Source organism: Mustela lutreola, chromosome 15 (genome assembly GCF_030435805.1).
Source record: "Mustela lutreola isolate mMusLut2 chromosome 15, mMusLut2.pri, whole genome shotgun sequence".
NCBI lineage: Eukaryota > Metazoa > Chordata > Mammalia > Carnivora > Mustelidae > Mustela > Mustela lutreola.
In genome coordinates, this window is record NC_081304.1 from 2,142,507 (window position 1) to 2,155,469 (window position 12,963).

The following is a 12,963-nucleotide window of genomic DNA, read 5'->3' on the forward strand; positions in this document are numbered from 1 at the left end:
ACACCGGCTGTATACATGCAGTGTATAGAACCTTTCGGAGATCCCACTTTCCATAAAGTGGTTTCTGCAGACTCCTTTGTGCTCAGGCTACTGTCTATCACTGGGGCATCATGGGAGCTACCAGTTCCACAGTCAGGTCCTTATCACACAACCTCCTGAAACAAAGTCTCTACCAAGCACATGCGTGTGCATATGTGCACAAAGTTCCCTTCTGTTAAGAAGTATATGTGACAAAAGTCTCCTTCCCATCTTAGATGGCATTAGGGACAGACTGTGTGTGCCCAGCAGATGGATTTACTGGGTTCTGAGCACCTCTAGCGTTTACTCAGACAAACAGCATCAATCCCAAATCAAACTCTAATACTCCTAACTAGTAAGAGTATTTTTATTCCAGACATTATCAAAAAGTACTTGTAAAGTGGCTTCGCTAAGGCAGAAGTGGTTTGTGCTGGCATAAAAAGGATCTGTGGCACATACCCGTCTTGAAGGTGTCCTGGGCAGCGCTGGCGACCTTTCCAGGGTTTCAACGATGTACAAATGGCATGGGTTCCGATGCCATATTTTCCCATTTATATCCATTAAGTACCGTAGGATGAAGAGTTTGAAAATGAACGCCCAAAGCCCAGTCTGCACCTAGAGACAGAATTGCTTGGGTGTATAAGCACTCACTCAAAGGACAATGCAGTCTCCCAACCCTGAGGACCATTGTGCTCTGTCCTTGGACACAGCGACAATGACTATCATGTAGAAAGAGGAAATTTTTTTTTTTTAAGATTTATTTATTTATTTGACAGAGTGAGAGAGATCACAAGTAGGCAGAGAGGCAGACAGAGATGGGGTGGGGGGAGCAGGCTCCCTGCTGAGCAGAGAGCCCAACACAAGGTCCCAGGACCCTGAGATCATGACCTGAGCTGAAGGCAGAGGCTTTAACCCACTGAGCCACCCAGGCGCCCCGAAAGAGGAAATTCTTTATATAAGAAGCAGGAAGTGTGAGACATGGGGACTGAGTCTTTCCTGACACGGCCAATCAACTGAAATCCTGGGGCACTTACTGAAGAGGTCACGTCGAAGTGGAAGATCACAGGTCCTGTCTGGTACTCAGCCTTCAGGAAAGGCAGGAGGGACTGCAGCACTTGATTCTCATCTACCTCACCGTCGATTAGTCGGATCACTTTCAGGGGCACTTTTTTGCCTCCGAGCTGCATTTTCAATTTGCCATGTAATCTCCGGACATAGAGAGACTTTCCTGTAACATTAAAATATGGAAATTAGGGGGCTCCTGGGCTGCTCAGTGGGTTAAGCGTCTTGACTCTTGATTTCTGCTCAGGTGACAATCCCAGGGTCTTGGGATGGAGCCTCATATCAGGCTCCTCGGTCGGCACTGAGTCTGTTTGTCCCTCTCCCTCTGCTCCTCCCTCCATGCTCTCTCTCAAATAAACAAAATCTTAAAACAATGAAATAAAATAAAATATGGAAATCAGGTGCCAGGGCTGTGGACCAGGAACAAGAGAATCCAGATTTATTACAAGTCATTTCTCTGTGCGAAATTCAGAACTGACACAATGTAACACCATGGTAAAGAATACACTTTGGAATCCTCAAATTTTCCTGCTGCTGCCTGCTCAAGATCCTTGGCATCCCCTGGAATGGATGGTGGCCATCTGAGTCAAAGGACAGTGTCTGGGGGAGGGGAGGCAAAGGTTTTCCATGCAGAGAAGGTTGTGCTGTTAAGGGGATAAAGTCAAGAGAAGGGAAGTCAAGGGGCATCTATTTCTTCTCAAGACAAAGCAATCACACCTCTCTCTGCTCTCAAGATCCAAATCAACCCTGAAGTGGCCAACAGAGTTTAAAAGAGAGGGAGCAGGGCGCCTGGGTGGCTCAGTGGGTTAAGCCTCTGACTTTGGCTCAGGTAGTGATCTCAGGGTCCTGGCATCGAGCCCCGCATTGGGCTCTCTGCTCAGCGGGAAGCCTGCTTCCTCCTGTCTGTCTCTGCCTACTTGTGATCTCTGTCTGTCAAATAAATAAATAAATAAATAAATAAAATAAAATAAAAGAGAGGGAGCTTTAGAGAAGCCTGTTTAGAGGAAGGTGACTTGGCTCCCTGGACTCGCCTGAGCCTGAAACCCAGGGAGAAAGGGTGTCGCATTCTAGCATGGGCCCTGATTGACAGCTTCCAAGAATCAAAACCTCCCTGAGGCTCAGTTTCCTCCTATAGAGGGCTCTGCCTGAGTTGCCCCTGCTGGATAGGGAATGTCATCCTAATGTACTTAATGGATATAAATGGGAAAATATGGCATCGGAACCCATGCCATTTGTACATCATTGAACACTGAACATCAAATGGTCCCTGGGACCCAAGGGGCACATCCACCCCAGGAACTGTCATTACCAACGCCCGCTCGCTTGGAGGCCACAATCCCCACACACATCCGGTCCCGGAACACATCGGCAGCTGATGGCAAGTGCCTGGGGACCTGGAAATGCCGAGCCAGGTAGGCCTGGATATCCTGGAGGGGCTTCTGAGGTGTGACAAGGACCTTGTACTGGCTGAAGGCCGAGGGCAGGTGGCAATGCTCCCGCTCAGAGTCACAGATCATCACCAGCTGGAAGTCATCCCGATGTGGCTGTGAGCACAGGGTCAGGAAAAGCGCTTCCACCTGGCAGGCCACCTCATAGCTCAGCAGGTCCACATACAGCAGGCTATAGACGCCCTGTCCCCGGGAGCCTGGAGTGAGGCAGCGGCGCAGGAGCAGGGCCACTTCCTCAAACGTGGTTCCCGGAGTGCAGAGCAGTACCTCGTCAAAGGTGGGCAGTGGCTGATGCAGGGTGTGCATGTAGATAGCCAGTGCGGCCGACAGCACCTCAGAGTGGCCACAGACGAGGAGGTTGGGCTGGCCGATGTGCAGGCCGTTGGGGAGGAACCGCGTCACGGCACGTCCACTCGTCCAGTCCAGGTGGGCCAGACAGCGGCCGAGGGTCTCCAGGTCCAGCGAGTGAGGCAGGAAGGCACTCATGCATGCCATGGACTGCTCCAGTACGGCCCTCAGCTTGCCCACCAGGCTGAACTCGCGCAGGAGCATCCGCCGCAATTCCTCTACTACTGTCCTCTCGTGGTGCCTGGCAGCGTCTCCATTGGGCGCCTCGAGGGCCTTCGCAACATCTGTCGGGGTGCAGTCACTTTTGATGAAGGACAGCATGGTGACAGCAGCATCGCTGGGCGTCTGTCTCTTGAGCTCTGTGCTTAGGTACACCAGCTGCTCGGCAGTGTAGTAGTTGAGATAAAAGTACTTGGTCCGCTTCTCTGCCACGAAGCTCTTCCAGTGATCCAGGAAATGCTCCATCTCTCTGCTGACGGCCTCCAACAGCGTGGCCACCGGCCCACTGCCCCTGAGAGGGCTTATGGGCTCCAAGCAGAAATCCATTCGAATGGAGACACTGTGCTGTGGGGAGCAGTATACCTCGGCACCCCAGGCCCTGAACAGCATGTTGCCAGCACAGTAAAGGTCTATGAAGGCCTGGACAAGCCGCTGCACGTTGCAGAACACCTGTAGCACACGGAACCAGACAGGAGGCAGACATCACAGAGCATGTCAGGTCACATAATTGTCCAGAATGACCCAAACAGAAATATAACTTGAAGTACTTGGGTTCATGTCTTTCCACTGGTTCCCTATGTGGCCTTGAGCACACGGGGTAATCACAGAGGCCTTATTTCCTGATTAACATCATCAGCCTCCCACAGGACTCTCTGATAAGGCTAAAGGATGTCATCATAAAGTACAAGTGACCTTGAAAGAAAACACCGGTAACAAAGTCCAGAGCCGGTTATGTACAGAGATATTCCTTTATCAACATGGTTACTTTTAATTTCAATGAAGAATGACTAGCTAAATCTTTAAGTCTTTGCATGTTCTTGCTGATTTCTAGAGTAAACGAAGACCTATCCATGGAGTTATCTCCTCTATAATGTCGAGGATTAAGAACAATTCGGTCTGTGCATCTTAAGAAGGGACTACCGACCAAAGGGCCCGTTGGAGCTCAGGCATTTCTTGGGGTCAGGAATTGGGGTGACTTCATTCTGCAGACATGCTGGCTCCCCGCTCCGTGGATTTGAAGCAGAGTGCTTCCTATCAACTAATCCAAAATCAAACCCTTCTTTCTCTGGCTACTGGGCAGTGACAGTCCTCTGCCCAAAGATGAGCTCATCTGCTTGGTGCCAACGTCATCACAAGTCCTCACCTTAGAAAATACCTCTACTTGAACATTCCTGTGATCTTTCTTCCCAGACATCAGCATCAATTTATTCAAAAGCTCCTTGAGGTCTTCCAAAGAGTAGACTCGTACCTCCTCAGGGTCTCCATGGCTCTCGGGCAAAAGCAACTGTAGAACTGTATCTGGGGAGATCTACGGAACCGTGCATGCTTAGAGGTCACTTTTCTGGAAGAACCCCACCCTCACCCCAACTTGCAGCAGCCTGAACACACCACTGACAGCTGTGTCAGGACTCAGGGTGGCTCACCTTCTGGCTATCCTTGGGGGCCCTGATCACATAGACGCCTTTGTCATTGATGGCTGTTGCCAATGACAGGGAGGAAAGTTCTACCGACCCGTGACTTTCCTTCACAGTTTTCAGCCACTCCAAGTTCCTGGCAGAGTCATGCTGTTGGAACAGGAGGGGAAATAGGCCACGGTATGAGCAACCTTCTTTCTCTTCTTCCTGTGGCTCCGTCTCTGCTCCCCATGGGGCAAGTTCCCCCTCCCCATCTGCTTCCATCTCCTCCCCATGTCCTTTCCGCAGGGGAGGCCTTCCTCGCCCACTGCCCTCTCACTTAGCCCTCTCGGTCACTATCTCATGGTGTTGCCCTTTATGTAACAGGCTGTCTGGTGAGGATCAATGGCCAGTGCCCTGGCTAACACATGGGGGCACATGGACAGAACAGTGAGGGGGTTCATGCTGCCAGGCCCCCAGGTGGGGGTACTGCTGGATAGAGGACAGCAGTGTGGCCTTACATTCTAAGTGTGCTTCTGGGGACCCCAGGTCCAAATAGAAGCCCTGGGAGAGATTACAGCAAAGACTTCTGTTCAGATGTAAGCTTCCAGCAGCAGAAGCGGAGCTCCCCTGTGCCTGGTCCTCTGTTGCTCCTTTCCGCCCTCACCCTCTGGCAGATCTGGCGGGACGTCACCTCTGTGCACCAGCCACGTGAAACGGTATGGGTCTGTGTGGACCCCAGTGCAAATGGTTTACTTACACTAACACATTCATTCGTTTCTCTGATAAAAAAAGATGAATTTACAGGGGTGCCTGTCTGGCTCAGTCGGGGGAGTATGCAATTCTTGATCTCAGGGCCCCAAGTTCATGCTCCATGTTGGGTGGAGAGATTATTGAAAGAAACTGAATTCATGCCAATTGTGGGAAACGTGGAAAGAACCAAGAAACATACAGTAAAAAGTAACAGTTATCACCATTCAGAAGAAAACACGGGTCATAGATCAGTCTTTTTTCCATGTGTGTTTTGCACAATGGAAATTGCTCTTATTTACATGAAATTTTGAATCCCACTTTCTATCTACCATAACAAGGAAAAGAAAACAGTTCCACATATGAAGGAAAACTGGTCTCAAACATCATTTTAACATGGACCACACAGGTGGGGGTGACCTGTAGTCCTGCCCCTTGTGATGCCAAATGAGACCCTGTGCACAGCTTCGTGTGCTAAGATGAAGCCAGAAAGAAGACTTACCAGTTTACGGGGCAGGTGCAGGTCATTCTCCAGAGCCTTCCACAGTTCTTCAAGATGCATCATGAACTCCTCAAATCCTGCACTCACATCCAGCTTATACAGCAGCGACGCGTAGCCCTGCACGGCGTCGTGGAAGCAGGCTACCCGATCCACATCAATGTCATTCTCCCCCGCAGAGATTGAGGCGAGATCCACAAACACCTTTAGTTCGTTGATGCCTTGGGGTGAGGAGAGACAGGTGAGTGCCCGAGGGCTCTAGGACGATCCCACACTCAGACCTTGAACAAGAACACTTAGGCTATAAATGGATAGTGATGGGTTTTTAGGGTCTAATCCACTTTTTGCTTTTAGTACAAATCTGGGGCCACGTTTCTTTTACTGTTGATGTTGACACCACTGGTCAACATCTAGCCTTATGGAGCAACAACAACATCCAGACATGGCACAAGGCCTCCATGCACTTTGTCGTGTATAATCCACACAACATCACTATTTAATATAAAAAGAAATGGGCTCACCTGGTAAATACAATGTTGCCAGTTAACTATAAAGAAATGAAGCTAATTCTCTTTGGACTACTTACTAATCAAAGGATGTGCATCGGAGTGGGCCAAGGAGCCCCCCATTGAGAGTACTAAGCACCCAGATGAGCACCTGTCCTGCACACCAGAGCTGCTGCCGCCCCTTTCCTGCTTCCTCCACCTACCTTCCTCCCCTCTCCTTCCCCCCTCCATGCATCCCCTCCGCCAGAGGCACCTAAGCCACACAGCAAAAAAGGCTTCCAAGCTCTTGGCCAAAAAGGGAAATGCAGGGAACACCAATGAGCTGATGTAATGAAATCTCTTCTGTTGACAAGAGCTTATCTTATCTTCTAGTTTAAATCAACCACAGGAAAAAGCTAAAGAGGGTAAATTTGTATGAAAATGATATCCAACTATTTACAGCAAGCCTCCAGAGCAAGGGCAAAAAGCAGTGAAGGAAATAGTTTTAATGCCAGAACTAATGAAATACTGCCGTGACGCATCATGGATGAGGCAAGCACGGCACATCTCCTGAAGAGACGCCGACGGCGTGTCTGTTCTTTACACAGCATGTGTCCCAGCAAAGGGACTGCCCGTGAATTTATGAAAGCCTCCCATGAGCCATCTTAACGCTCTCTCCCTCCTCCCAGCAACCTCAATGACCAGCTGTACCTCCGAGAGCCTCCTGGACCCAGCGGATGAACTCCTTGCTCAGGGACAGCTCATGGAGACACTGGCACCGGGTCTCACTGATGTCCTGCAGCAGTTTTTTGGCATGGATCAGCTCCTCGCTGATCTGGTCCAGCTTCTCATGGCAATAGTTGTCGAAGTTGTCAGTCTGCAAGACAGAGCTCTACTGTGAGCTGAACCTGGTTACCTGGAACCCTAGAGTCCAAACAGTGGCGCCAACCATCCCAAAGGCCCCAATCTGCCCTTCTTGGACTTGAAGCAGCTAAAGGCAGGTGCATGAAGCTCCTGACGGGAAGTAGGGACACTAGAGCCCTCACTGCCACCTTCCCATCGATCCCTAATAACTACTATTCCTCTGTACCTGGCACTCCACGAAGCAACTTACACAAGAACTCTGCCAGTGCACATTGCTACTTTTCCTGTTTTATCGGTAAAGAAATGAAGGCCCAGAGCAGAGACCTATTTGAGAACACGCTGCTGGGAGCCAAGGCTAAGTGTGCATAATTCCAAATTTTGTGCTTAATTTTCATCATCTTTGTAAGTGTCTCTGTCGTACCACAGATCATGGGCTGCCTTGTAAATGCCCGCCTGAAGAAACACAAAACAAAGCACCTGCTTCTTCAGCACAGCAGAGATGGCTCACCGTGCACTACCCCTTGCCAGCTCTGTCAAATGTGCAAAAAGAGGGGACCAGAACAAACCCTTCTTTTGCCTCCCCACACTCTAACCTGATGAGACCAGATGACCCTATCCTAATGCCTGGCTACCAAAAGAGGGTCACTGCCCATTCCCAAACTCTCAACTCTCACGCCAGCCTAAGAAAATGCGCAATTGCCAGGAGCACTCCTGACATTTATAAGCAGGTGAGAGCGAAGCCCTGGGCATGATCAGGCATCAGGTGAAATGCAAACAAGAATTCCTGGGGGAGGCCGTGAAACCATCCTGTCTGGCTTCCAGAACCCGGAGAGCCCATGGGAGCTCCCACCCCCACCCTATGGGTCCCTGGTAAAAAACTTACAAAGTTTAACAAAGTGTACAGAACACTGAAGTCACCGGTCAGGCCCAAATTCTCCTTGACCTTCAAAATGACCTTGGCTGAGCCAACAGCCTGGTGCAGGTGATGGTACTCTCTGATCTGCTCAACTCGACACCTGATCCAGTCCCCTTGGTCGCTGGGGTCCAGAACACACATAGTCTTGAGGTCGATGGCGAGCTGGCTATACTTATTCACAAAATCCTTGAATATGGTGTCAACCTCCTGAAAAGTGATCTCTCCTGCCCTCAGATCCTCATACAGACTCATCAACTTCTCGAAACAAGGGAGATACAGATATTTATATGCCTCCTCAGCCTGAAGAATCGGACTTTCCAGCTCTTCCCCGGGCTCGCTCAGCATTTCTGCTGTGTCTTCCCAGAAGACCTGGAAGATGTGGCTCTTCTTGAGCTGGTCCACCTTTTCAGCCATCTCTTGGACTTGGGGGCTCAGGTCGTAATGTGTTGCCTTCTTCACATCCGGGGAGCTAAGGGACAGCCTCACTGTCACGGCATCACTCAGTCTTTTCCTGCTGAGATCTTCTAAGTGTCTTTCCTCCATCTCTTCCAGATCCACTTTGAAACCATAAAGGAAAGTCAGAAGTCAAACCTCTACTCACCACACCATTTTATTTTATTTTACCCATATTTATTGTCCTCCTCACTGCTCCTAAGAAAACTCACACAAGCACATTTGCTGGCGTTCTTCCTCACTAAGAACCCATCTGTGTGTCTGCCAAACCCTACCCCATTCCCTGTTTGCTCGTGAATTTTCACAACAAAGCAAGCATGGTCTTTCCTGGGCAGGGATGACAGTGTGGACGTTGCCTGCTTCACTCACTCCCCGCATCCTGTACTCCAGGGCCAGAACAGACATGGCCTTGGAAAAGTCATAAATGGGCTGGGCAGGGAGGAGCAGAAAACGAGATGACAGCCAGAGCAGGGAAGGAGTCGTAAAGTAGATGTGCAGCGTGGTGAAGGTCAAGCTGGGCCCCAGGGCATGGAACCCCAATCCACAGCGGGGAGGCCAGGAGTCAGCCAGGCTCCTGCCACAGGATTTCCAGCAACATATACACTGGTCTTATGGCCGCTGGAGGTGGGGAGCTGGTGAGAAGTGAGAAGGTCTGGCTTGAAAGGCTGGAGAAGAGGTCCGACTTTCTTGCCCACCCCGTTCTAGATAGCAGGCCGGCCACTCCTTCCACCCTAGCAAGTGACAGCTGCTAATGTGGAAGGCGCTCTGGGGCCACCAAGCTGGGGACCACAGGGCTGGCCAGCCCCAGAGAAGACCTAACGTGTCCACCACAGGACCAGTGGCACCACCCTCAGGGTCTTCCATGGATTTGCTGAGTTCCCCTCTCCAAACAGAGAACAAAGTAATTCCCAGACATATGTGGTAAACCTTTCATGTGAAAGACAGACATGAAAACATAGCAACATCAAGAAGGCTTGAAGGAAACTAGACGCTCTGGGAGTAAAAGACAAGGAAAACCACTAGGAGTGCCTGGGTGGCTCAGTCAGTTGAGTTCCAACTCTTGGTTTCAGTTCCAGTCATGATCTCAGAGTCCTGAGATCTAGCCCCACATCGGCTCTGCACTCAGCAGACGTGCTTGGGATCCTCTCTCTCTCCTTCTACTCCTCCCCCCACTTGTTCCCTCTCAAACAAATGAATAAATCTTAAAAAGAAAAAGAAAAAGGACGACGATGACAAGGAAGACCTCTAAACCAAAATTGTCAATAATCTCAGAAAAGCAAGACACTGCAGTTGTGAACAAGAGCAGGGTAGTATAAAGAAAGGTCATTGAGAGAAAAAGCTGTTCCTGTAAATCAAATATTCGTGTGAAGTGAAACGAAAAACACAATGCAAGGGTTGATGGTTAAGTTGTAGAAATCTCTCCAAAAGCACGGCAGAGACCAAAGAGACAGGCAACAGAAGAGGAAGTTTAGGGAAGTCTGATGGCCGCCCTGTGAGATCAAGCACCCAACGATGTACATTTTCCTCAGAGAAAAACTAACCACTTAAATAACTCAGGAGAATTGCCCAGGAGTCAAGAACGTGGATTTCTGGACCAGAAAGACCCACCCTTTATGCTCAATGTGGTAGACGTAAACCAACCCTGACCAAGGCACATCATTATGAACTTGCAGAAGAGTTGGGCCAAAAAGATCTGGAGAGCCTCCAGAGAGAGTACGCATGGCACACACACAGGATCAGTAGTGAGATTCACATCTGAATTCTCAACAGTGGCCAGGACGGTGCAGGAACACATCCGAGATCCTGCTGGATTTCTGCTGTGTAATTCCACCAGGCCAGCAGTTACCCTGGTGCAAGGGCAGACATCCTCAGATGTACAAGGATTCGAGATGTGTTTCCTCTCTCGGGGGTGAGCAGGGAACAGAGAACTCGTTCGACTAAAACACAAACATGAGAGACAGGGGAATCACAGGGTCTGGGAAATAGATCTAACTTGGGAGACACATAAAGGAAACCCCTAGGATGGCAAAATAAGATTCTAGAATTACAGCCCTGCAGTCTGGGGAGAATCCGTCCAGAAGATCTAACTGATTGTTTTGTGAGGAAATTCAGACAGTTGGTAAAGAGCCCAGGGTTGAATGAAAACAAACACACTGAAAACAAAGCACAGGAGAAAATGAGAAGTGTAACTCCAGAGACAACAAAGCTGGTGCAAGAAAGAGAAAACAATGATGGTCTATTTCACAGCTTGGTTGTGAACAGTGTATTTACACAGATGTGATCATGGAAGCCTGAGTGGTGATCTCATTGAAATCCTAACAGGACTAGGAACAGAGGGAGGCTGGAAGGGGTGTGTCTAGAGAAATAGAGACCCAGGCCAACTGTTCCACAGGAGCTGATGCTTCAGCCTGAATGGTGAAGGGGGGGTCTAAGCACACCATGTGGAAGCACGGGTAGAAATCCCAAAAAGAATTAAGGAGGCGTGTGTGACTTGCCTCCCGAGGCTGCCGTGGGACTCGAGTTTACTCTCCCCACCCCGACCCCCTCTCCCAGGGCCCCCTCAATGTCATTTGTGTAAACACTTAGGAGTATCACCTTTTACCAGATGTTTCACCTGCTCACACAACCTCAGGAGACTGTCCACGTATTCCTTCTCTTGCTTCAGAAAATTCAGCTCATCCTTTCTCCAGTCCAGCACCTCCTTCACGTCGTGCTTTTTCTCTTGGGGCAAAAGATCTTTTTTCTCTGGAAGAGAAAAGTAACTCAACAGAACAAACAAGCAGAGCCTTGTCCTTGCAACTGTCCTTTGAAGATGCTCCACGTTCACGGCTGCAGTGAGGGACCTGGGGGCTGTGTGCACAGCCACACAGGAAAGATGCCTATGAGCTCGGCTGCGTGGAGAGCGACAGGCCGGGTCTTACGAAGTCACCATGCTAGCACTTTCCCATCGTTTTCCGGAGGCTTCGAAACCATAATCTCCCCACTTACTGACAGGAAGAGCCACTCATTGTAAAGATGACTAGGGTCATCCCCCTACAAAATACATGGGAAAGTGCAATCATTGCCCACTAACCTGAAGCCCAGACCCCACCCAGGTACTCACTTATCTGCCAGATGTCCAGAAACTGATCTGAGTGCTTCGTGATGAGCTCCAGGTGCCCAATTAAAATGGTGCCGTTCAGGAGGTCCTCACTGACTTTTGTGAACACAGAGTCGGCAATAGCCAACAGCCTCTTGCCGTCCTCAGTAACATTGGCTAATATCTTCTCATCAGTTCCTGATCAGGTGGAGAACAAAGTTCAAACAGTGAACGCCTGCTTCTCCTCCCAACTCTACGAAGCACGGGGGTCCCCAACAGCCTCCTCATTGACCTGCCCCCACGTCCACAAGGGACAAGTGAAGGTCATTCTGTGTTTCAGACGTGCTTCTCCCTTCACCCAATTCTGCTGCTGCCTGGAAGGCTTCCCAAATGACCTTGATCATGAAGGATTCCTCTCATGGTGGCGATAAGCCAGGAGAGCCACGTTGCTCTGGGTTTTAAAACCTGGGCCCCTTCAGTATGCTAATATCATTCTTAAACCACTGTCTCCTCTATGTGCCCCCATCTTGAGAATCCATCCAGGGGAAGAGTGGCTGTACTCGCACTCAGCAAGGGTGACCCAGATGGTTTTAAGGGAGTGTTTTCATAGCATATGGAAACAGAGATACATCAATGTCAGGATTTGATTCTGGCACATCTTGGCTTTCTCACAAAATTTTGAATTTGAATTTTAAGAACAATCTAGAAAACAGATTTTTAAAATACATTTAATTCAACCACCAGAGGCCTTCCCTCCTAGTAATTTTAGGGATGTATGACATGATGAAAAGTCCAGATTTTTCTGTGCCATTAAAATCACATGAAGCAGCTTTGTTTGTAATTGCAAATTCTTGGAAGCAGCACCAAGATGTCCTTCAGTAGATGAATGGACAAACCGTGGTCCATCCAGACTATGGAATATTATTTGGTGATAAAAACAAAGGTGCTGATGGAGGAGTAGCAGGCTGAGATGACATCAGGTAGCAGGAAATTGAACTAGATAGTATATCAAACCGTTCCAAACACCTACAAATCTAACAGGAGATCGAAAATAAGAAGAGCAGCAATTCTAGAAACAGAAAATTGACACCTTCTGAAAGGTAGGACCAGCGGAGAAATGAATCCAAAGTGACGGGAAGATAGACCACAGGAGGAGGGACCGGCTCCCGGCAACCAGTGGAGCAAAGGAACACAAAATCAGAACTTTTTAAAAGTCTGCTCCACTGAGGGACATCGCTCCAGAGGCTAAGCCAGGGTTAGCCCACGTGTGCACAGTGTGGTTTCAGGTCCCGCAGGGTCACAGAAGGATCAGGAGTGTCTTAGAGTCGCAGAGCTCGCAGGTATTAGAGTGGGGAAGCCGGCTACAGAGACAGAGACAGAGACAAGGAGTGAGCTCTCAGCTTAGGGTTATCTTAAACTGTGATCCAT

General features: G+C 49.4%; 1 protein-coding gene across 5 annotated transcripts in view; it reads right to left on the minus strand.

Moving 5' to 3' along the window:
* RNF213 (ring finger protein 213) overlaps positions 1-12,963 on the minus strand; it is a 103,494-nt gene that overhangs the window by 45,143 nt on the left and 45,388 nt on the right. For all 5 annotated transcript variants that reach the window (XR_009347847.1, XM_059147724.1, XM_059147723.1 and 2 more), the window contains exons 19-28: positions 11,560-11,733; positions 11,052-11,201; positions 7,971-8,560; positions 6,935-7,100; positions 5,742-5,959; positions 4,520-4,660; positions 4,240-4,404; positions 2,390-3,545; positions 1,053-1,246; positions 478-633 (exon numbers count right to left, since the gene is read on the minus strand). Coding sequence is in view for 4 of the 5 variants with exons in the window: in XM_059147724.1 (XP_059003707.1) it covers positions 478-633; positions 1,053-1,246; positions 2,390-3,545; positions 4,240-4,404; positions 4,520-4,660; positions 5,742-5,959; positions 6,935-7,100; positions 7,971-8,560; positions 11,052-11,201; positions 11,560-11,733 (3,110 nt within the window). In the remaining variant the exon portion in view is untranslated. The remainder of the gene's footprint in view (positions 1-477; positions 634-1,052; positions 1,247-2,389; positions 3,546-4,239; positions 4,405-4,519; positions 4,661-5,741; positions 5,960-6,934; positions 7,101-7,970; positions 8,561-11,051; positions 11,202-11,559; positions 11,734-12,963) is intronic.